Here is a 23448-nt window from a genome sequence, read left to right as displayed (position 1 = left end):
CTAATGCTTGGAAACATAAACAGTTCTCTCTTCATTCAAAGACAGCAGGGGACCCAGCGGAGGTGGTCCAGACACACCTCATAGTTCATGTTCCCAGGGAGAGGCACGGAAACCTGGATGTGAACCTTCCAGCAGACACAGTCCCCTCGTTGGGAACTGGACCCTAACCTGAGACCTGGACCTGAAAAACAATAGCTGTAGGGGTCATCAAGGTCTCTGGGGAGTCATTGTGTTTGCACACATCTGCAGAATGCATTATCTAGCTGGGTTCACGTGCAGTTCACACAGGCAGGCACACACACACACACACGCACACACAGGGAGCCTCAACAAAGGAAACACTGTCTAAGGAAGGAAACCAGGGGCCAGCCAAGCCGTCAAACACCTGAAACACACCCCTCATTCCACTTCAGATAACCCACACACAATTAACAACAAACCCAGAAACTCTGAAACAAGGACATACTCTGTCGCTAAACAGTTGTACCTCCATCTGGGTGTTAGTTTTGTTTATCCATCACGCATATATGACAAAGGAACATAACATTCTGTCTCCTTCACATTCCTTCACACACGTGCAGATAGCAGCTTACCTAATAGAGCTTGGGGACTATTTACATGAGGACAAATTATGTCAAGGGGCAATCTGTATGCATTCAAGCCTCCATGAGGTCAAGCATGGAATCATCATTCAGTGTGGTAAATAGTCAATGATAGCCCTTGTGTTATCTTCGGGTCATTCTGACCCATCAGTCATTGTGACCCACAGTCGTATTGCGACAACTATACCGCATACAAAAACAAAGTGAAGCATTTTCTTTGTTTTTGTATTGGGTAAAATTGGGTAAACACAACGATGGTTCGTTATGAACCTTTGTGTCATGTGACCCGAAGGCAGTACAAGGGTTAAGTTACGTCATGTATTAGATGATTCTGCAGTCACAATGATAATGTTCATGTCCATTTGTGAATCTTAAATCACTGAAATCAAGACAAACAAAGTTTAAAGGAGGAGGCACATCAAAACAACGCAAAGTACTTTATTGACAATTTGGGGGAACATGTAGAAATTCCATCCATACCAAACAAGGTAACTGTTTTTCTGCTGTAGGTAAAATACTTAACAACCGTTGATAGTTTTTGTGCAATGTACTAACATTGTGTACACTTTGCTGCCATTACATGGCAATTGTAGACTGTTTAGTGACCCTATGTAACAATTTAAACTCAATAGATTTCTTCTCAAATTAAGTTGCAGTGCTGCTAGCTTTATTGGAATTCAGTATGTGCAGCCACTGTCACATTATTTGAGAAGCAAAAGAAATTGTCAGGACTTGAAAAGAATGGAGAACAAAATATATCTTAAATTTATCGAGAAAGATATAAGCCACTTCACTTTATAATGATTGATACAGATCATTTTCATCTGAAATATCAGTTATGTTCAAGATCAAATCCATAACTGATAGAATAAATGTTAAAAACAAAATATTAGACATTTTGATGCAACTAGTAAGTTGCGCCTAAATATAGACAACTAGTTATTATAAGAAAGTGGTCTTCGAAGTGCTTTTTAGAGGTATAGCAGGGTATTAATTAAGGTAAATATTTGGCACTTTCTCATGACATTTTAATAGGCAGGTAGTAATACAAGTCTATTTTGAGCTAAAATACAAATGTTTTAGTTGATTTAAAATGGTTCAAATAGAAAGACACATTGATTTGAATTTTTTTTGCATAAAATGGTCATTTTTTGGCCAAGGAAGTGCTGTATTGCAGAGATACACTGCAATAGTTTGACCTAAATACTGAGAATTACCATTTCTTTGACTGACATATCACTCATTGTCCCTACTTCTTAGAATTTCCCAAATCCCCAAATTCCGATTGTTTGACTAACACCACAGATTTAAGGCATGTAATTCATAATCACTGCTTTTTCAACCATTGGTCTTTCTGAGTACTCTAATGCTCCGCACTAGAAACTGATTACTAATTAAGGTTGCAGAAGGTTGTCGTGGGGTAAAAAACTTTGCCTTCTTCTTTTGAATCCTTTAAAGGTATTTTCGAAACCATCACACCAAAGCCAAATGATGAATGTTAAACAGAGACTGCAGAGGTGGTAGTTCACATAGGCCCAAAATCTGTGGTTGATAAACCTGACAGAAAAATGGTTGCAGAAAACTATAAAATATCAATAAAACTTCTTCAATCAACAGAAGTGATAAATCTTGGGTAAATCTTGGGTACACATTTTAGGTAAAATCAAGCAATGAAACATCATACACAAAACCCTGTGATCAGGTATATATAGATATCTTTCACAGTATTATTAGAAGTTGTTTTCCCATGTTTTAGACCCAACAGTTGTATACAAAGAAGAAAAAAAAACATTATAAGAGGTTTGAGGTGAGGAAGTTGTAATAATCTATAAACATGTCCATTGATAAATACTGAGATGTGATGTCGCACTGGTGCTTCCTGTCAGACAGGAAGAGATCCAAACTCAGTAATGTAGAGGGGGGGGGGGTGATTTTGTCTCCTCATCTTTCATTGACTGATAAGTGTGGTGAGGTCACGGGGCATGCGGTCGAGTGCACATGAAGGGAGCAGCTTGCGAGGACACTGACGGGTACAGGGTGGAGATGCATCCTTGTGGTGATAGGTGAACTGGGACATTATTAACCCATGATGTTTGCTTCCCGTTAGCACTGAAGCACACTTAAGTTCGACAAGGTACCAGAAATGCTTTGACTGGTTCTAGCAACTTTGTAACATCACCTCAATCAACTTCCTTCTGACCCATCAACAGCTGGTAACAAAGGCTGATAGCTAAAGTTAACCCTTCAACTAAGGGTAAAGAATGATCCATTATACAAAACTCACACATTGTGAGGGTAAAGAGAGACTACAAAATCTGTTTTATAAAAATAGTGATGTTGATTTATCCATGTCAAAAATAGAAGACAGTCAGTCTGGTTGATGTAGTTTTTGGGTGTGCCGTGAAGGTATTCACCTGGAATACTACTTCTGAGGCTACAGCTCGCACAGCCTTTTTTCCGTCCATTAACAGAGGAAAGCATGGTACACACGTGTATCTATGCTTGGTTGTGAAACAACTTATTGATTCAAAACACCCACCCTGCCCCATGCAGTCTGCCGTGTACGAGCACGGCAAATTGTGCACTGTATCTCCTTAGGGCACTTAGACTTAAAACATCTGTTGGTTTATTTCCCACGTGGTTAAAGCTCTGACATGGTCTCTGACAGGCCAGTTAGGATTCACAATATTTGTGAAGTGAATTCCAAAGCGTTACTTTTCACTGAAAGTGCTATGGACTTGCACACTGACCCAAACACGGACACGTGTATCAACAGCAAGTAACCTTGCGAGCTAATACCTTCCTCCGTCTTTTAGGTTTCATAGCAGTTTTGCACCATTTCTCTCTCTCTGATTCCCAATCAGAAAAAGACACAGTACCTGACATAGTACAGGTCAGAACCTCACACCACAGCCCAGTCCTGTCCAGTCAAGGTCAGAAACAGCCTTCAGTTCAATTCCGACCCAACAGGCTCCTGGCCAAGTCCAGCCTGGTTCCTTCTGGTACGAGTCGGTACATAGCTTTGTAGATCTCCTTCTGGTACAAGTCAGTACATGGCTTTGTAGATCTCCTTCTGGTACAAGTCAGTACATGTCTTTGTAGATCTCCTGGAGGAGAGGATGCAGCGACGTCTCCGACTCGGTTTTCTTGATCTTCTGGACCAGCTGGGCGTTCTCGGTGACCAGCTGCCGGAGGTCGGCCATCTTCTGCAGCAGCTTTGGGAAGAGGTAGGTGGAGTCGGTGTGGTTGGCCTGCAGATGCTGGTCCAGGGCCTGCAGGATGCTGTCCTGCATGTCCTCCACCTGCTTCACGTTCATCAGGCCTGGTCGGTCTGGAGGGGAAGGCAGGACAGGAGGGGGGAGAGGGGGGTTAGAGTTCACAGCATCACAATTTCTTATCTTCATATTTTACTATTAATGTTTCGCACTCAAGCAAAGTGAGTGATTCAGGCAGAAAGTAGGCCTATTGCTTGCTCGGCTAAGCCAAACAGCCTCTCCCAATACATGGAAACAGGAGAAACGTTTTCAACAGTCGGCTAACATTTTTGACCCTCGGTTTGGGACCCAACATCGCCGCTCTCGGTCTCTCGTGAGCTGCCGTACCTCCACACAGAATTATGGCGGCCACAAAGAGGGCCAGGTCGCTGTCGTCCAGCTCCAGGGCGTTGAACTTGACGGCAAACTCGAATTTGGGCTCCATGATCTCGCTGAAGGGCCTCCGCAGGCTCCGCAGGAACTCGCGGGTGACGAAGCCCTTCCCGTTGGCCACAAGCAGGCCGTCCTTGTTCATGAGTGAGGGCAGCATGGCGAAGATGGCCTCATGGACGCCGTACTTGAGGAGCGTCACCTGGTTCCCAGAGGGAGAAGGGCAGTCATGTTTAAGACATGGGAGGTTTACTTTGTGTGGGTTCATGATACAACCAGAAGTAGTGATCAACAAGTCATTATTTATTTTTATGTCACTATTTATCTCAAGCATTCAATTGGTCCTCAGGGACCCCCTGTCCTGCATGCTTTAGAAGTTTCCCTCTTCCAACACACCTGATTCAAATGAACAAGCTAGATAACGACCCATTCACCCGAATCAGGTGTGTTGGAGCAGAGAAACATCTAGGACATGTGTGACAGGGGTCCCTGAGATCCAGGGTTGACAACCACTGAATTTCAGTTTACGATGGTTCACGTGTCAGTGATCCAGCTCAAAGTGGCTTTCTAAACGAAACAGTATGCATATTTCTTAATCTGTACCTGGTCGTTGAGGAAGAGGTCGACAAAGCCAGGGATGCTCTTGGCGAACTCGGTGAGCTCACGGACAGTCTCCACCGTGGTGCACTGGCAGCGATAGAACACGTGCACGCCAATCTCCCTGTTGGGTGGAGCGCCATTGACCATCTGGTTCCACACCAGCCCGTTCTCCGCCTGCCACAGCGTGTCCATGTCATGGATCACAAAGGGCTAGGGGGAGAGAGAGGAGGGAGTGAGGGGAGGAAGAGGGGGGAGGGAGGAGAGGGGAGAGGAGGGAGACTGGGAGTGAATTACTAACACCCTTTTAGGTTTAGAATGTTTAGAATGAATGGAGAATGTAGGCTACTGTCTGTGTATGGGATCTTCTTCATTGGAATGCCAAAGAGAAATTGTCCATCCTCGATGAACAACAAGTTGTGTTACATTAAATTGTAAAATCTCTATTGCGCATACGAGTTCACCGATAATGACTTTGCAGATGACAAGCAGTGCATCCCCTGCATGCCCACAGCCTGTCCAGACAGATTGTAAAGGCCGAAATATGCTACTCCGACTCCGTTTACGGATGGGCGGGCGGACACGGACGGATACGGACGGATAGACTTTGTTTATGGTTCTCCGTAGGCTGTGGGTGCTGAAAGCAATTCTCCGCCAGAAGAGTAGGTGGCGCTGCACTGCGATGCTAGCTAGGTTATCGAAAAATCGGAGCAAATTTACAAATTAGTCGTTTCATCAATAAAATAATCACATTTTCAGCAACTACACTGCCCATTTCTCGTCACATTTTAATTCAGATGCTGATTTACATGTACTGTTTAGCTGAAATATGAATTGTAAAAACTTACAGCAATGGCGGTCAAAGGATTCTGTTCGTCTTGTTGATCACGGCAACCCCGCCCCTGACGCAAGCGGTTCTTAATACTGACCAATCACAGCCAAGGGGGTATCCGTAACTATCCGAAATTACGACGGATAAATTCAGGAGGTGCAAGTCGAGCTCTTCGGGGCTCTCCGAGGGCGTTCCACGTAGATGAGGGCGTTCCCATGTGTCCGTTTTTTGGAAAACAGAGTTGTATAATTCGGCCTTTACACTTCCTTGTATGAGACAACCTCGTCTACAAGGGTCTGGGCCCCTTCCCATGTCCTCGTCACTGAGACAAAACACTGATAACACTACTCTCCAGGGCTTTTCACACCAAGACCAGGCCAGACAAACCCTCACCCTAACCCCTGGTTAGGTGAGACTAAGTAGAGGTGACATTCCTTAAATGTTTTCTGATCTGAGAAAACTGTATAAAGGTTGTAGGTGAGTGTCATGTAATGGAAGTAAGAACACAATTAATGAAGATCCTCGGTCACTCATCCAGTCACTCACTCATCCACTCGGTCAACGAGTCACTCACTCATCCAGTCACCCACGTGATGACAGACAACAGCATGAAGGTAACAACATGTTTACATTCTGTACAAACTGAACAGGGTTGGAGCTGGTCTTCCCCGTCAGGATGCCCCGAGCCTTCTTCTTGGTCATGTTGAGGTTCTTCAGGTAGGCGTCGTTGACCCTCTTGGCCACGGTCTTGAGGTCGGAGCCCGCGGGGCTGTTCCCTCCGCCCTCCTCCCCGGCCAGCAGCCCCGCCACCAGCTTCCTCTTCTCTGCCTCCGGCATGCGCCCGTACCGGATAGCTACCACAACCAGAGAGAAAGGCACACGTTGGACTTCCCTTCTTCTTACTATACCAAGAGCATCTCGTCAACAGTACCAGGGAATATGGACCGAGTCACAATGACAGTACAGTATGTAAGCTAACTGATGATGTGCCTGATCTGCCAGTATGAAAATGGCCTGGATTGTGATGATAGGCAGTGTAGTGTCTGTATAACATGTTTGTTATAATGTCCATTTAACAAGGTTAATGTGTGACAGTGTGTTATGTTGTTAACTGGAGCCTTGTCTCAAGCATTTCATCATCCAGATAACATTTTCACTCTCTATATTTGATCAATAAAATGACTTTTGACTGTGAGCGAGTGTGTGCAGGTCCATAGATGTGTGTGTGTGTGCAGGTTCATAGATGTGTGTGTGTGTGTGCAGGTTCATAGATGTGTGTGTGTGCAGGTCCATAGATGTGTGTGTGTCTCACCATCATGGGACATGCCCAGCAGCAGACACTTCTGGAAGCGACAGTACTGACACTTGTTCCTGCTCTTCTTCTGGATCTTACAGCTGCGCTCACAGCGCTCGTACTCCAGCTTCATACGGATGGTTCTCCTGAAGAACCCCTGCAGGAGGAGGAGGTGGGAAGGAGAGAGGAGGAGGAGGGAGAGCAGGAGGACAGACAAGGGGAGACGGGAGGAATATAGCCAGGGGGAGGAGGGGGACAGCCAGGGGAAGAGATCAGTAGGGATGGATTAAGGAAGGGAGAACAGTCATTTGAAAATCCTCAGTTGCTGCTGCAGCTGAGGATTCCTCCTCCCGTGTTTACCTTGCAGCCCTCGCAGGCGTGCACGCCGTAGTGGAACCCCGAGGCCTTGTCCCCGCATATACGACACTCCACGTTGATCCCTGCCCCCACTCCCTCCTCCCTCCCCAGCTGCAGATGGTCACTGAGAGATGGGGGAGATGTCTGGGACAGATCTGGAGAGAGAGAAAGAGAGAGGGGGAGAGAGAGAGGAAGAGAAAGGGAGGGAGAGACAAAGAGTGGGAGAGAGGAAGAGAGGGAACAAAAGAGGGAGACAGAGGGAGGGTGAGAGTCAGCTATAAGATATACACTCACTGTATTAGGTACACCTTGCTAATACCGGGTTGGACCCCCTTTTGCCCTCAGAACTGCTTTAATTATTCGTGGTATACTTTCAACAAGGTGTGGAAAACATTACTCATAAGACATTTTGGTCCATTTTGACATGATAGCATCACGCAGTTGCTGCAGATTTGTTGGCTGCACATCCATGATGCGAATCTCCCGTTCCACCACATCCCAAAGGTGCTCTATTGGATTGATATCTGGTGACTGTGGAGGCCATTGGAGTTACAGTGAACTGATTGTCATGTTCAAGAAACCAGTTTGAGATGATTTGAGCTTTGTGACATGGTGCATTATCCTGCTGGAAGTAGCCATCAGAAGATGGGTACACTGTGGTCATAGAGGGATGGACATGGTCAGCAACAATACTCAGGTAGGCTGTTGCGTTTAAACGATGCACTATTGGTACTAAGGGGCTCAAAGTGTGCCCAGAAATATCCCCCACACCATTGCACCACCACCACCAGCCTGAACCGTTGATACAAGGCAGGATGGATCCATGCTTTCATGTTGTTTACGTCAAATTCTGACCCTACCATCTGAATGTCGCAGCTGAAATCGAGACTCATCAGACCAGGCAACGTTTTTCCAATCCTCTATTGTCCAATTTTGGTGAGCCTGTGCGAATTGTAGCCTCAGTTTCCTGTTCTTAGCTGACAGGAGTGGCACCCTGTGTGGTCTCCTGCTCCTGTAGCCCATCTACTCCAAGGTTCGACGTGTTGTGCATTCAGAGATGGTATTCTGCATACATTGGTTGTATCGAGTGGTTATTTGAGTTACTGTTGCCTTTCTATCATCTCAAACCAGTCTGCCCATTCTCCTCTGACATCAACAAGGCATTTTCGTCCACACAACTGCCGTTCACTGAACATGTTCTCTTTTTCGGACCATTATCTGTAAACCATTGAGATGGTTGTGTGTGAATATCCCAGTAGATCAGCAGTTTCTGAAATACTCAGAACAGCCCGTCTGGCACCAATCCCGTTGGCTCGGGAGACTTCTGATGACGTTCCAGACATCTAGATCCAGTCTCAAGTAAAGATGGTGGCACTTGTTGCCCTCTGTTCTAAGAACATTACCGGTCAAGTCCAGCACAGACAGTACCATAGAGCGTGTGACTGACTTGTGTTATAAATACACTTCAGAGAACTTACGCAACTTGCTGTGCACGTGAAAATCATGTCGCCCCTGTTTTGGAAGAGCAGAGAGTTTGTGTCTATGTATAAATGTGTGTGTATGCACCATATGCCGTACAGACAGTGTGTACTGCATGCGTGTGTGTGAACACAGTATACACGCTGGCCATAAAGTGTAACACTTTAGGAATCTTTCCAGCTGTCCAGCACTGGCACGCTTCTCACAGCTCTCGTCCTGGGGGTCCGTGGCTCCAGCCCGCCTCCTAAGGGCCTCTCTTCCTGAGGTCCTCTCCCAGCGCAGCTCTGGAGGTATGCTAGGAATGCAAGAGGCTGGAGACCCCCAGAGAAGGTTTGCTGCTGTCGTCCGCGTGTCTAGGGCTAGGCCCCCAGTTCAAATATGTGCACATGTCCATGACAACGGGGAGCCTACTGTGGTAAGGCCGGATGAGGATGATGAGGTGGGGATGTTCAGGTGTAGGGGACAGAGTCAGGGGAGTATTTATCATGAACATGTGAACAAAAAAACTATGATACAAAACTGCACTTACTGCATTAATAGTCTAGAAAAGTACTAAATCTGCTCTGTCTTTTCATAATTTAAGCCAAAATCAACACAAGTGGACATTTTAGGGACAGGTTAGCAATCAGTGGAGGGACACACAGCCAGCGACGATAACTCCCAAACTGTGAGGGCTCACTAGTTACTCCACCTCTTCAGGCTAAGCTGCTACGAGGCTAAGCCCCTCTGCTCCAGGATGAGTCAGGGAGTTGGACTGCTCTGGGTGGGAGGGGAGAGGGAGGTGGGCCGGCTGGGTGGGGAGGAGGTGGGCTGGGAGAAGGAGGTGGGCTGGGAGGGGCAGGTGGGCTGGGTGGGGAGAGGGAGGTGGGCCGGGTGGGAGGGGAGAAGGAGGTGGGCTGGGTGGGGAGAGGGAGGTGGGCCGGGTGGGAGGGGAGAAGGAGGTGGGCTGGGAGGGGGAGGTGGGCCGGCTGGGTGGGGAGAAGGAGGTGGGCCGGCTGGGTGGGGAGAAGGAGGTGGGCTGGGTGGGGAGAGGGAGGTGGGCCGGCTGGGTGGGGAGAGGGAGGTGGGCTGGGTGGGGAGAGGGAGGTGGGCTGGGTGGGAGGGGAGAGGGAGGTGGGCCGGCTGGGTGGGGAGGAGGTGGGCTGGGAGAAGGAGGTGGGCTGGGAGGGGCAGGTGGGCTGGGTGGGGAGAGGGAGGTGGGCCGGGTGGGAGGGGAGAAGGAGGTGGGCTGGGAGGGGCAGGTGGGCTGGGTGGGGAGAGGGAGGTGGGCCGGGTGGGAGGGGAGAAGGAGGTGGGCTGGGAGGGGGAGGTGGGCCGGCTGGGTGGGGAGAAGGAGGTGGGCCGGCTGGGTGGGGAGAAGGAGGTGGGCTGGGTGGGGAGAGGGAGGTGGGCTGGGTGGGGAGAGGGAGGTGGGCCGGCTGGGTGGGGAGAGGGAGGTGGGCTGGGTGGGGAGAGGGAGGTGGGCTGGGTGGGGAGAGGGTGGTGGGCTGGGTGGGAGGGGAGAGGGAGGTGGGCCGGCTGGGTGGGGAGGAGGTGGGCTGGGAGAAGGAGGTGGGCTGGGAGGGGCAGGTGGGCTGGGTGGGGAGAGGGAGGTGGGCCGGGTGGGGAGAGGGAGGTGGGCTGGGTGGGGAGAGGGTGGTGGGCCGGCTGGGTGGGGAGAGGGAGGTAGACTGGGTGGGGAGAGGGAGGTGGGCCGGCTGGGTGGGGAGAGGGAGGTGGGCCGGCTGGGTGGGGAGAGGGAGGTGGGCTGGGTGGGGAGAGGGAGGTGGGCTGGGTGGGGAGAGGGAGGTGGGCTGGGTGAGTCTGAGGAGAGCTCCACCAGTAGCAGGCTCACTGGGGTCTTCCTCATGGTTAGCTAGGTTCTGCTGTGCCAACTGTCTGTTACACAGTCAGGTGCAGACACAGCAATGACTAATGTTATGAGTTGAAGTATTTCACAATTAAATATAATTGAAGAGGTTTTAGGCTGCAAGGTGAACCACAAAACTCTTTTAGAAAATGATTCCCGCTCCACAGTCTGGCATCTACACAATCTTTAGCTCATAAAAAAGAACGATTCGTGCTAAGCTACCAAAAAAAAGTTTGTTGCTGAAATTCCAGTCGATTATCGTTGCGTCTGTTTTATGCAGAACTAGTTTCTTCAGAGCGTAATAGGATTTTGGTGGCACGGTTCGACACGTGATCGTTCTACACCAATAAGGTAGCTGCTTTTTGTCAACATGGATGGATATGTTTGGCAAATAGAGGATGGGACCTTGCACGTAACAGAAATTCGGCCCCTGACAGTGTTTTGCATGTGATACACTGCGGCTGCAAAAGTGCGTGTGAGACAGGCAGATGTTCATGTTTTTCTGCAGGACTGTGTTGCACAGACTTATGTCGTTGTTGTAATTGTGCCAACACAAAAGAAACTGAGAATCAGAATCAGAAAGGGATTTATTCGCCATGAAAGTTTGCACAGACAAGGAATTTGCTTTGGCAGGAAGGTGCATACAATAAACATATACCTAAAATTTAAATATGTGGACTAACTATACTAAGGGTACATAAACTAGCAGTACTAAGTGGGAACTGGGAGGAACTGGGAGATAACTGTCCCGACACTGACAGTGAGGACTGAGTGTCCTTAATCTGTTATTCCTTATTCTGTTTTGTACAGTTTTATATATCATATTTCATATTTTTCATTACGATTGTTTTTATGGTTGATCAGTGTTTTAATTTGTGGAAGAATGAATGAATGTTACAACAACGACATAAGTCTGTCCCCCCCCCCCCCCTCCCCCAGGTTAATGTAGCCTAGTTTAATAACTAATGTAATATTGCACATATTTTCGTACTATTTCCCCTAAAGCAATAAGGTTAGGCTACTTAGAGACCTTCCACTCATAAAGTATGTTCTAAATGGCATAAATGCTGCCAATTATTAATTGACGTAATTGACGTTGGTCAGTAGCCTATCATTAAGGTAATCGAAAGCATGTACACTGTCTGCTTCATTTGAGCTTGATAGGATAAGCATTCTGTAGCAAATAATAACAATAAACCCACTATTTATTAATTAAAACTACTTCTGCATAGTAATGCACCGAAAATACAAACGTAAGCAAAGGCAGCAATCGCTATCAAATCAACAGATTCGTGCAATTTAGCTAGCAGGGGAATAATACAGATCACCAGTTAACTTAATTTAAATTAGCAAGAATATAGACTAATACAATAACAGGCTTAAATTAACCGACAAGTTAGCTATACGACTTCTCAAAGACGCACAATCTCAACTGCGGTGTGAAGCGCGTATCCATGCTATTCTCCTACATGCACTCTAACAATCACATAGACGTCCTAAAACTTTGTACAGCCCTATTTCTGATACCATGGCGGCAGAAATTTAGTCGTGGCGGTCCGCCACGGCAAAATAAACATAGGAAACACTAACGTGCAAGGTCCCATCCTCTATTTGACAACCATATCCATCCATGTTTTGCCAAAATCAGCTACCTTATTGATGTAGAAGGATCACGTGTCGAACCGTGCCACCAAAATCCTATTACGCTCTGAAGAAACAAGTTCTGCATAAAACATAGACGCATCGACAATCGAAAGTAAATGACTAAATGTTAAATGACTAAATGACTGGAATTTCATCGACGAACTTTTTTTTGGTAGCTTAGCAGGACTCGTTCTTTTTTATGAGCTAAAGATTGTGTAGATGCCAGACTGTGGAACGGGTTGAAACGATAACAGGGTTCACCTTACGGCCTATTTTGGGCATTACTGACCTTGTCTGTCGCACCCACTCCAAAGCTGTGCAGTCTGTTTTGCGGTCATCTTTCAAGAAGACCATGATTTTTATGCAGGACAATGCTCCATCGCATGCATCGAAGTAATCCACTGCGTGGCTAGCCAGTAAAGGCCTTAAAGATGAAAGAATAATGACATGGCCCCCTTCCTCACCTGACCTAAACCTTATTGAGAACTTATGGAGCCTTATTAAACAGGAGATTTACAGTAAAATAAAACAGCACACCTCTCTGAACAGGGAGGCTGTGGTTGCTGATGCACAAAACGTTGATCGTCAACAGATCAAGAAACTGACAGACTCCACGAATGGAAGGCTTATTACTGTTATTGAAAAGAAGGGTGGCTATATTGGTCAGAAATGTTTATTTGAAAAAGTTGAGTTGTTTGTTTATTATTCTCAATTCAACAGATGGAAATAAAGAAGTGTTTTTAATTTAGTTGCATAATAATTATGCACTCTAATAGTTGCCCAATAATTGTGCACACATATATATTCTCGTAAGAAAGCCAAAACCTCACTTTTACTTTCTTAAATAGTCAGGTTTGAGGTTTATTGACATTTTGGATTGACCGAGAGCACTGTAGTTGTTAAATAATAAAATGAATTAAAAAATACAACTTGCCTAATAATTGTGCACACAGTGTATTTGTAAATTAGCAGGAATGTAGCACAATATGGATGTGAAAGCAGTTGATATTATGTAACAATAACATTTGTTTTGGTTAAAATCAACAAATAATCGTGATCATCAATAGTGATCTCAATATTGATCAAAAATAATCGTGATTATCATTTTGGCCATAATCGTGCAGCCCAAGACTAAATCCTGATGTTTAGGGATATAATCATGTCCGAAAAACCTCAACGGCCCTGATCTTTAGACTCAAACACTGGTGATCAACACAAGCCCCTGATGAAAATGTACAATCATCCACCTGCCAAGGCACACACACTAAACACTCAACTAAGTACAAAACTGGAACTGGCAGCAGGAAACGAGGGATCCTGATGAAGGCTGTTAGAAATCAAAACAGAGCCTATAAGAACATAATGAGGTATCCGCTTACCATGTGGCATGTACTTAACGTTTCAAGAACCTGGTTGATAAGTCACTTCTCTGACTTACCTCTGCCAATTCTTCCCTACTGTTTAGTTACACTGACTTTCGTGAGACAGTACCAGCAACTATGGACTGTACAGTTGCTGCCAAAAGCATCCTTGCACTATTACACCATTTCTTCCAGGAAACAATATTTTTCATACCATTGGTTTGCTTGGAAACAAAACAAAAAGTGGAAGAAATCTAGTGTTATTTTACAAATACACCCTAACATGGATACAGACCATCATTTTACAAGCATTTGAATATTACTTATCAGGAATCATTTGTTAGAAATAGTAAAACCCTTCAAGCAGGTGATTCTCCTTTAGTATGAACAATCTCAAGCCCTTCCCCTCGAACCTCTTGCCCCTGTTCCCTTGTATATGTGAGGCTGCTGGGGGGAAAACATCAAAGACCGCTGGGAAATGGTTGAGAGGGCACGTTCGTCAGCCGCCAGGCTTAAGCTGAGCCGCAGACACAAGCTGTGGCAGTTCACCCAGCGCTGGCAGGGCCATGAAAGAAGCTTGTATCCCACACTGGATGTTACATCTGTTACAGGGTGAAGGCTGTGGTTGGCCTAACTGCTCCAGGGCAGACAGAGCCCTGGAGGAACACAGTGAAGGCTGCTGTTTACTCAGGACTCGATAGTGTGCTTCTAGCTCTGAGTGCAAGTGGAGATAACCATCGCTAGGCCGGCAAGCCGTTAAGCAAACACAAACAGAGGCTCTTTATCAAAGGGTGTCTGTATCTGGAGGAAAAGTCATTGGAGCAATCAGAAGGACACAAGGTTCACCCTTCTTACTGCTTGTGGAGAACTAGGCCACACAAATGTAGCTAACATATCAAAGCATTTAGTGAAGAGTTCTCTGGGATGTGTTTAACACAGGTCAGAAAATGCTGTCAGTTCTAGATGTGCTTCAGTTAGAGTCAGGGTGACCTTTTCTTGGTGATCCTGCATTAAAAAAAATGCTGGTTTTGAATTATTCATTTTCTTCATATTAGTTTTTGTGTTTTGCAGATTTTAGAGAGACTTAAAACTCGAAGCTAATTACTTTCTGTAAGAGAAGTGCCAAAATGAAGGGCCCTGTTCTGATCGAATGAGCCTAGGAGTAGAGCCACAGTGTGAAAAATCACTTAGGTTTTATGATGAAAATTCCACCCAAAAGAAAGTACTTATGCGTTAAATGGGTGACAGTGTTACGCTGGCTCCTGTTAAGACAGATAGTCTCTAGTTTCATTGCACAACAAATGCCTGTGGCTCTAGCAGAACAAGCAGAAAGTCTATAGAGAAAAAACGACTCAGTATTCTGGATTACACCTCCCATCCCCTGCCTCAGTGGAGGCACAGTACACCTTCAGCTACAGACTGAGCGCACCAAGGTGCTCCACAGAACACCCATGTTCCTCCCAGTGGACATCAAACTGTCAAACTCTTCCCTCTTCTGACATACTATAGGACCACTGAGTTTAATATTATGTGCAATATCCTTATCACTCATGTGCAATTAATTAATGTATTACCTTTAGTTTTTATTTATTACTCCCGTAGCACTTACCACTTTGTACAGTTTAGTTTTATTGCGATATTGTCTTTTATTCTTATTATAGTTCTTTTCGAGCATTGTTGTAACCTTTGAGCGATCTATGGAAAAGGAATTTCCTTCGGAATTAATAAAGTTACATCTTATAGCGGTTTATACTGACTTTTTACATTTTCATTCACTGTGGAAACATTTCTGAGGAGATTTTAAAAAGGTGGTACCATTCATAAGCTTTAGTCTCATTAGTTCAAGGACATACAGACACAGTTTAAACATATCATTCAGGAGGTACATTTTACCAGAAGAAACAAACTACTCATTCTATGTCCCACCATCTGAGAAGGTGGAGGGCGAAGGGTTAAGATCAGACTGTGTTGTGTCATGCTGTAGTGGTATAGGATCCCACTCTGAAAATAACCATCAAACGACCATAGCTGTACGGAGGAGGGGCTAACCTCATGCCGGGCAGGAGGCCAGTGTCTCACCTGTGCAGCTGCTGGAGGGGGCAGGGCTGTCCGTGCTGGGAGTACTACGACTCCCCTTCTCCCCCTGCTCCTCCCCGTCATGGGAGTCCATGTCCCAGGAGTCGGGCACCACCGCCCCCCCCTCCAGCTCCGTCAGCGGGGAAGACTTCCTGTCCTCCGGGGGCGTCCCCCCCCGCCTCCCCTCCTGCTGCTCCGTGGCCGTGCTGCGGCCGAGGCGCTGCACCTTCCCACCGCGCCGCTTCCGCTCCCGCTCCCGACACGGATCCTTGTTCTGGAGTGACGGTAGGACGGCCGGCCCCTCCATGCTGCTGGGTGGCTGCTCCAGCCCCGCCCTCAGCCCCCCTCTGTCATCACATGGGCCCTCTGCTGGGGGGAGGAGGGGGAAGGCAGTCAGAACCATGGATGCGTGTTGCATGGCTTTCTCTAACCTGGACCTTCAGTGGTGCTGGTCCAGGACCATATCATTCATTTTCATTGACGACAGAAAAATTGCAAGCGGCCCTTCACTTCTAGCATGATGTTGTGCAGACTACTAGTATATTAGTACTAATACTTTACTAGTACTATTACTACTAATATATATTAATAATACTACTACCGCTAAGCGCTACTTGAGTAGTCCTGGAGAAGGCCTACACAATTGCAGGACACACTAAAAATATCACTGGACATATATCCACTCAGGACATGTTCCCACTCAGGACGTGGTCCCACTCAGGACGTGGTCCCACTCAGGAACACTCAAGACATTCATTCCCACATCACAACCAGTCACCTGGCAGCAAAACAAGACCACATGTCACAAAAACAGGTATCCATCACATTGCCTATTTTCCTCAAATCAAAAACATTCAGCTGATGAAAGGCCGGCATGTATTAGTGTAATAGAGTCCATCTGGAAACACTTGAAACATCGGATTTGACCTGGTTCTATTCAAAGGCGTTTCAAGGCAGCTGTGCTGGTGGGGCAGTGAGCAGCACCCTGGGAGGCAGACAGGAGAGATGGAGACAACGTCCTCCCAGACCTGGAGCATGCAGGCCAGGTCAGAGGGCAGCTGGCTCTGGGCTCCTGGAGCTAGTGAGCGGTAGATGAGAGCCAGCTGTTAGCCACTGAGTCCCAGTAATATATCTGCATAATCGCTAACACAGACAGGAGAGTCCTTTTAGATGTGTTAGCATTGACGTGTGTGTGTTTGAGGTGAGATGAGATTTAGGACAGTGTTCACCCACACAACCACACACAGAGAAACACAACCACACACAGAGAAACACCCCCACACAGAGAAACACCCCCACACACCCAGCTAGCCTCCAGGCCATAGAACATGCTGGGCTGGTGTTTTCTTGCGGACACCTGTTGTTGTGGTGGTCTGGTGTCTGGTGTTGGAGCTCAAGGCTCTGAGGCCTCAGTTGAGACGATCAGCCAGCACCAATGACCTTTCACCACACTTCCTGCTGCATGGCCCTGCACTTTCCCCCACTGGCCTTAGCGTGGTGTGTGTGTGTGTGATGAGTAGGTGTGTAGGTATGGAGGGTGTGTATGTACAGGGAGACAAACAGCCATTAGAATTTTGTAGCATGCACTGTTCCTCTGTCCCCTGTGTATTTAATAGGGGAAACGAAAGAACAAAACAAGTGGCTGTATGTAGACAGGTGCTATTTCATTCTGAGGGATTCTTCATTCTTCGTAATTCCCAGCTCCGATGAACCACTAAATGCTTTATTTGTAACGCCTGCTGTACGCAAGGTCACTGGTAGATCCACCAAGCAACACAACAGTGACACAAAGTGTCAAATAGTGCCAAAAATACATAAATGTACTGTAGAAAATCCTTGACACCAGCCCAGTAAACATAAAGTATGCAGAAACAGGCAATCATAGTTCTAAATCTTGTCCAACAATCCCTGGCTTTGTTGCGACTGAGACAAAACCAAAGAATGCATTCATTTCCCCGGGTTGAATAAAGTGGATTAGGATGGACTGAGAGCTGGCTGGAGGGGGATAATCTATGGGCAGGGTTAGGGTTAGGCATTGGATGATCTATGGGCTGGGTTAGTGTTAGGGTTAGTCCATGGGCTGGACTAAAGGAGCTGACTGTGAAAGAAAGGGACAGCTGCAGAGAGGTTGTGGGATGTGGTAACTAGTAGCCTGACTTGCCAGATGGTTTGTTACACATATCCATCTGGGAAGTCACCTTTTAGAACTGTATTTGGCTAACTTCAAACGTAGCTGCCAGCAGCACCAATGAATAACTTGGAGCCTGGCAAGATTAATTTTTGCGTAGTCCTGATTTTGCAAATCTAGCTGTCTCACAAGGTTAGGTAACTAGTGAGGTTAAGGAAAGAACAAGAGTTCGGAAATATTTCTTAATCAATACTTTTAACCCTGTAAGACCCGTGGTTGTAAAATTACAATGTCACTTTTAGCTCTCTAATTGCTCATTTGGTCTTAAAAAATTTAAAATAAACATTTGGTCATGTGTTTTTTGGAGAGCTAAAAGTGACGTTGTAATTTTTAAATTGGGTCTTACAGGGTTGACTATATTTAAGGGCATCTTAAAATGGCAGCTGTTTACATTTTAATGCTTTTTTTTTCTTATAGGCCAAATCAAGCAAATCCACATTAAGTATAGCGTTGTGGAGATGGCTAAATAGCTGCGTATTCAAAGTCTATTTGGTTGAACCAAATTTGAGTTAGGAGACCCTCTGACAAACAGAAACACCATAGAGTCAGTGAGTGACAGGACAGCTGAGTATCCATGGTTGGTCAGTTGGTTGGTCAGGACAGTCACACAGTCCCATGGGCCCAGTTCAAACACGATCAAATCCATCCTTCCTTCCTCCTCTCCTGGTAATCACTGAGGCGAAAGTGACTGGATAAGTGACTGGATACGTTTCCATTTCATTACTTCCTCCAACCCAACCCTCTCTTAGTTCAACCTACCATGAAACCGAAGCAAGCAAAGAAGGCTTGATTTGACAGGTTGCCTGTGGGATAATATGATATGAACACTTTCTCAGTAATGGTTAACTGTTGATACTAGGGAGTTTAGTGTCCTTCTCATCTGATGAGCAAACAAAGTGAACACCAGCCCTCTGTTGCATCTGTGCTTGTTAAGGCGGGGTGACCCCTGACCCACATCTGTGGTAAATAAATAAATAAATAACACATGGTCCAAAACTAGAAGGAGTGTGTTAAACTGAGCACAGGAAACATCGACCAACCTCATCATTATTCAAAACTGGAATAGTATTAGCCGGACAGTAGAATTTAGCCTACTGCTGACAGCCAACTGATCATCTCAGTTTATCATTTGGCTAATCCCCCATCCCCACCACTGTACATCTTAAATAGATACAAGTATTCTTCTTTCCTCAACAGGAAAGTAAATAATTTGTGTGCAGTAAGCTGAATCCTGAAAACCAGTAAAACAGGTTGAGGGAAGACAAGTCATACTCTATCTTTCTATTTATTAGGACAAAAGTTCATGGAAACCTGCCAATCTCAAAGACCAATTGATGTTTCTTATTGGGTCTGGATTGGTATTCTATAGGTTTGAATCTCAGGCCACAGTACATAATGTTTTAACCCAAATGTCCAAAAGGCTTAATAAGCTTAGTGACTGACAACAGTTAAATTCATGACTCACAAATTGCGATGACACCTTTGAAAGGCACCAGCCAAGAACATTTCTCCCACGAGCATTCTGTAGGTTACCGCTAAACAAGTGTCTAGATTATGTTGTCCTCAAGATATTGCACTCGATGCTATGAACCCCAAACAAGGTCTGAACTGTAACCTAACAACCTTTCACAAAGCATAACCTGGCTTTGAACTATAATCTGTACCTTGGAACACATCGATCATGGCAAAGGCATTTGTGTCTTAAAGAAACATGCTCACACACATGCTGGCCTGGGCTTTCATGACAAACACACCACAGTAACGTGGGTACATGTATGGGTCATTATTTCATCAAACTAACTGAATATTCCCCTGAATGAGTCAGCACGTCTTGTTGATCCTAGCCTTTCACACAGTCTCAGTTAATCATTATTGCATCAGCCTGCTGTGTAACTACAGGGCTTTCAACTCCATAGGTTCATTCAGGTTCTACCAGCAGAGAGAGCGAGCTTAACCTAGATCCACATCTGCTCTGAGTACGTCTCCATGATTGGGCCTGTTTCCTGTGGGCATAATCTTAAACAATCCTAACGCAAATTAGCTTCAAACTAAAATGATGATCTGTTAACTAGATTACCAACAACCTGTGTCATTGCTCCCCTGAGCACTCACAGGACCAAAGATCACATAACCGGAACCCCAGGCCACGACCCCATAACCGAGAATAAGCTAACTGGCTCAATTGGGCATCTGATTGGATAGGCTTCTTTGTTGTTGTTGAGTCCATCAAGAATGCTATTTGCAGACCACGTAAAACCCTGTTTAACACTGACGCAATGCTGTTGCTGGACAAGGAGACCTCCACAAATAAATGTTAGAGGATATTATGTGAGATGAGGAAACATTACCTCCACCTTACTTGCTTTTTTAAATGGTTGACTTGCCCTCCTGCCACATTGTCACTTAAAGAGATTGTATATTTTACGATGGAGACAGTTTCAAGAGCCGCACGAATGGCGAAGTCGCTTAAGATTTTAAAGATCCTATGATTAGCTTCTACCTGTAGTGCATTGAGTTTCCCCTTACTCATCTTGCCAATGCTACCACCCAGACTTCTGCAAAACAATGTAAAAAAAAAATCCACACCACCCTTTTGTTTTGGGTCTATTTCTAATAAAAGTCTCTTGGCATCAGCCTTTAGTTTAGGGGGACTGGAGTTAAGGTTTGGGCTTGGGTAGGTTAAGGTTTGGGCTTGGGTAGGTTAAGGTTTGGGCTTGGGTAGTTTAAGGTTTGGGCTTGGGTAGGTTAAGGTTTGGGCTTGGGTAGGTTAAGGTTTGGGCTTGGGTAGGTTAAGGTTTGGGCTTGGGTAGGTTAAGGTTTGGGCTTGGGTAGTTTAAGGTTTGGGCTTGGGTAGGTTAAGGTTTGAGCTTGGGTAGTTTAAGGTTTGGGCTTGGGTAGGTTAAGGTTTGGGCTTGGGTAGGTTAAGGTTTGGGCTTGGGTAGTTTAAGGTTTGGGCTTGGGTAGGTTAAGGTTTGGGCTTGGGTAGTTTAAGGTTTGGGCTTGGGTAGGTTAAGGTTTGGGCTTGGGTAGGTTCTCTGGAACATGGTCATGTTGTTTCTGAGCTGCTAACCTCCCAGCGACTCTAACCCAGCGAGGCTGCTTGTTGGTCAAGTTTCTATCATAACGCTGTGTGTATGCTGTGCGTGCGCTGTGTGTGTTCATGCTGAGTGTGTGTGTATATGCTGTGTGTGTGTGTGTGTATATGTAAGAAGAGATAAGTTGGGGCGCACAGCAGTGCTGACCCACAGACAGGGGAGGAAAGACAGGTTCTGCTGACGGACAGACAGCAGAGACAAGATGAGGGAAGACAGTAGTGATGGGTCGTTCGCGAACGATCCGGCTCTTGAAGGTGAACATCGGGAGCTGGCTCGCATATCTGAAGAGCCGACTCTATTTTTTATAGATTAATACAGCCTATAAAAACTAAATGATTATGAAATAATGAATTTTAATTGTATTTAAAATAATTGACTAATTCAAAGAACAAAAAAATACTTGTAGGCTTAAAGGCGCACACGATCATCCTCACATTCTGTTCCTGTCAATCCTGCATGAGGGAGGGCCGAGCCAATTCACACACAGTCAGAGAGTAGTCAAAACTCGGAGGAGAGCCATGACAAATCAATGCATTTTTAAAGATATGTGGTTACGGTCGAGTATAATTTCATTTCATAATTTAATTCAAATTGTTTTCACACCCATCATAGTCAAATTCATAGTTAAAACATGTATTTATTAAAGAGCTGTTTCTGAAGCCAAAAGAGACGGCTCTTTTTGGTGAGCTGAGCCATACGAGCCGGCTCATGAAAAAGAGCCGGAATGCCCATCACTAGAAGACAGGTTAGTTCAAACGGACAGACAGTGAGGGTTGACAGGTCCTGCTGGAGCATTCAGGGAGGAAGGGAACTGTACCAGACAGGCAGGGTTACCCACTTCCATAACAAGCTGCACTGGGGTGCCAAGGAAAAAGACCAAGCCAAGTGTGTGTGTGTGTGTGAGGAAGCGAGAGAGAGAGAAGGGGGGAGGGGGGGGGGGGGGGCAGGAAGGGGAAAGAAGCAACACAGAAAATGAAAAAGAATGGTTATGAGTGAATGTCCAACCTAAATTTAGGTTTAGGTTGGTTATGGGCCAGTTCTATGTGAAGCCCTCTGTTACAGTGCTTGTAAAAAGGGCTATACAAATAACATTTGATTTGACTAGATTAAATCCCTGGTTAAGAACAGAAAGAGGATATGTGATGATAATCCCAGCATCAGGTCTACAGTATGCGCCCAGTGTAATTTATCCCAGTAAGGACTGTCTCTATCCAGCTACAATAACAACTGAAACAACAAGTCCAGCAGAAACACAAGTGCTACCTGTGGCGGACTTACTATCTGAGAGGCAAGGGCGAAACATCTCAAAAGGGCACCAGCTGATGATGGGGCACAAATGTAAAGTATGAATTGTCCAGTTTTTGTGTGCAAATGTATTTCTTTTTTTTTAATTTTACCTTTTCAAATAAAACCTAATTTGGAATTTCCTTCCACTGCTATTCTATTTTCTCCCTGGGGAATCTTTCTCCCTGATCGTAGATAGCGCCAAGAACCGGTGGAAACAACTTTGGGTTATGGTCTTATCAAACTGTAAAACAGTACAAGATAACCGCAGAGGGAGCGGTAATTACGCTACGTTATAACTTCCTTACCCTTCCATTCACTTTATCGTTCAGATAATATTTAGATGTCATCGCTACCAACGACAGCACCGGCGAGTCACCTACTGATAACGACTCCGCCAGATAACGTTCACTGGGTTCAGAACGTGATCGCACCGGGCCACCACGGCCGACATATGATCAGCTACTGTCCATCTGCTTCCAATTTCACATGACGGCTGTCAGATTCCACAACAACAAAATCCAGCTTCTTTGTTCGCACACCCCCATAGCTGGTCAACAAACTAACGTTGACAAACACAGAAGGTGAATAGCACGTCAACTGTAAATGTATAATGTTAGTGATTAGCACATTTACCACACTGCCGTGAATGCCAATGTAGGATTCTAGAGAGGAGAAAGCTCACTGGCCAAGTAAGAATGCTAGCTAACTCGTCTGGAACTAGCTAGCTTGTAGTACAGTACGTAATGAATCAATCTTACCGTCGTATGAAAACCTAGTAGCGTAGTCGCCAGTTAGTGGCTAACGATTACCTACAAGAATGTGGTAATGCAGTCCGTGGGTCACCAGCTATCGGGCAAGCGCTGTTTCGCTTGCCATGCACTTCCAGTTAGCTTGCTAGCATGCTAAATGGGCTAGCCGACACTAGGCAGCATCACCACACTAGCGCGTCTCATTTGACATCTCCGGTTCTAGTGCAAAACCAGTCAGAGGATTCCGTATTCCGACGTGGAACTATCTATTTGTTTCACCTATTTTGTCTTTAATGGCATGTCCTGTAGTCAAATAAATCCATGCTGATGTCTGCAAAGTACAGCTTTGGTTTTGTTATTGCCAAACTTTGGGAGTTTGTCAGCTGTGCTCCGG

General features: G+C 45.7%; 1 protein-coding gene across 3 annotated transcripts; it reads right to left on the bottom strand.

The window, feature by feature from the left end:
• Positions 1 to 1014: 1014 nt before the first annotated feature.
• LOC136942793 (peroxisome proliferator-activated receptor delta-like) lies at positions 1015 to 23448 on the bottom strand. 3 transcript variants are annotated; one of them, XM_067235783.1, is made up of 8 exons: positions 23064 to 23448; positions 15739 to 16104; positions 7330 to 7481; positions 6988 to 7126; positions 6306 to 6529; positions 4850 to 5056; positions 4205 to 4448; positions 1015 to 3933 (listed from the first exon to the last, which is right to left on the bottom strand). In XM_067235783.1, exons 2-8 carry the CDS (start codon positions 16040 to 16042, stop codon positions 3686 to 3688), a joined length of 1518 nt encoding a protein of 505 aa, XP_067091884.1. In that variant the 5' UTR covers positions 16043 to 16104; positions 23064 to 23448; the 3' UTR covers positions 1015 to 3685. The 3 variants fall into 3 exon arrangements, with proteins under 3 accessions (XP_067091884.1, XP_067091874.1, XP_067091892.1); XM_067235773.1 differs by having other exon boundaries at positions 15739 to 16101; XM_067235791.1 differs by having other exon boundaries at positions 23334 to 23403.

The sequence above is a fragment of the Osmerus mordax genome, chromosome 1 (genome assembly GCF_038355195.1).
Source record: "Osmerus mordax isolate fOsmMor3 chromosome 1, fOsmMor3.pri, whole genome shotgun sequence".
Classification (NCBI taxonomy): domain Eukaryota; kingdom Metazoa; phylum Chordata; class Actinopteri; order Osmeriformes; family Osmeridae; genus Osmerus; species Osmerus mordax.
The sequence above is the reverse complement of the archived record's forward strand: the minus strand, read 5'-3'. Positions and strand labels throughout refer to the sequence as shown.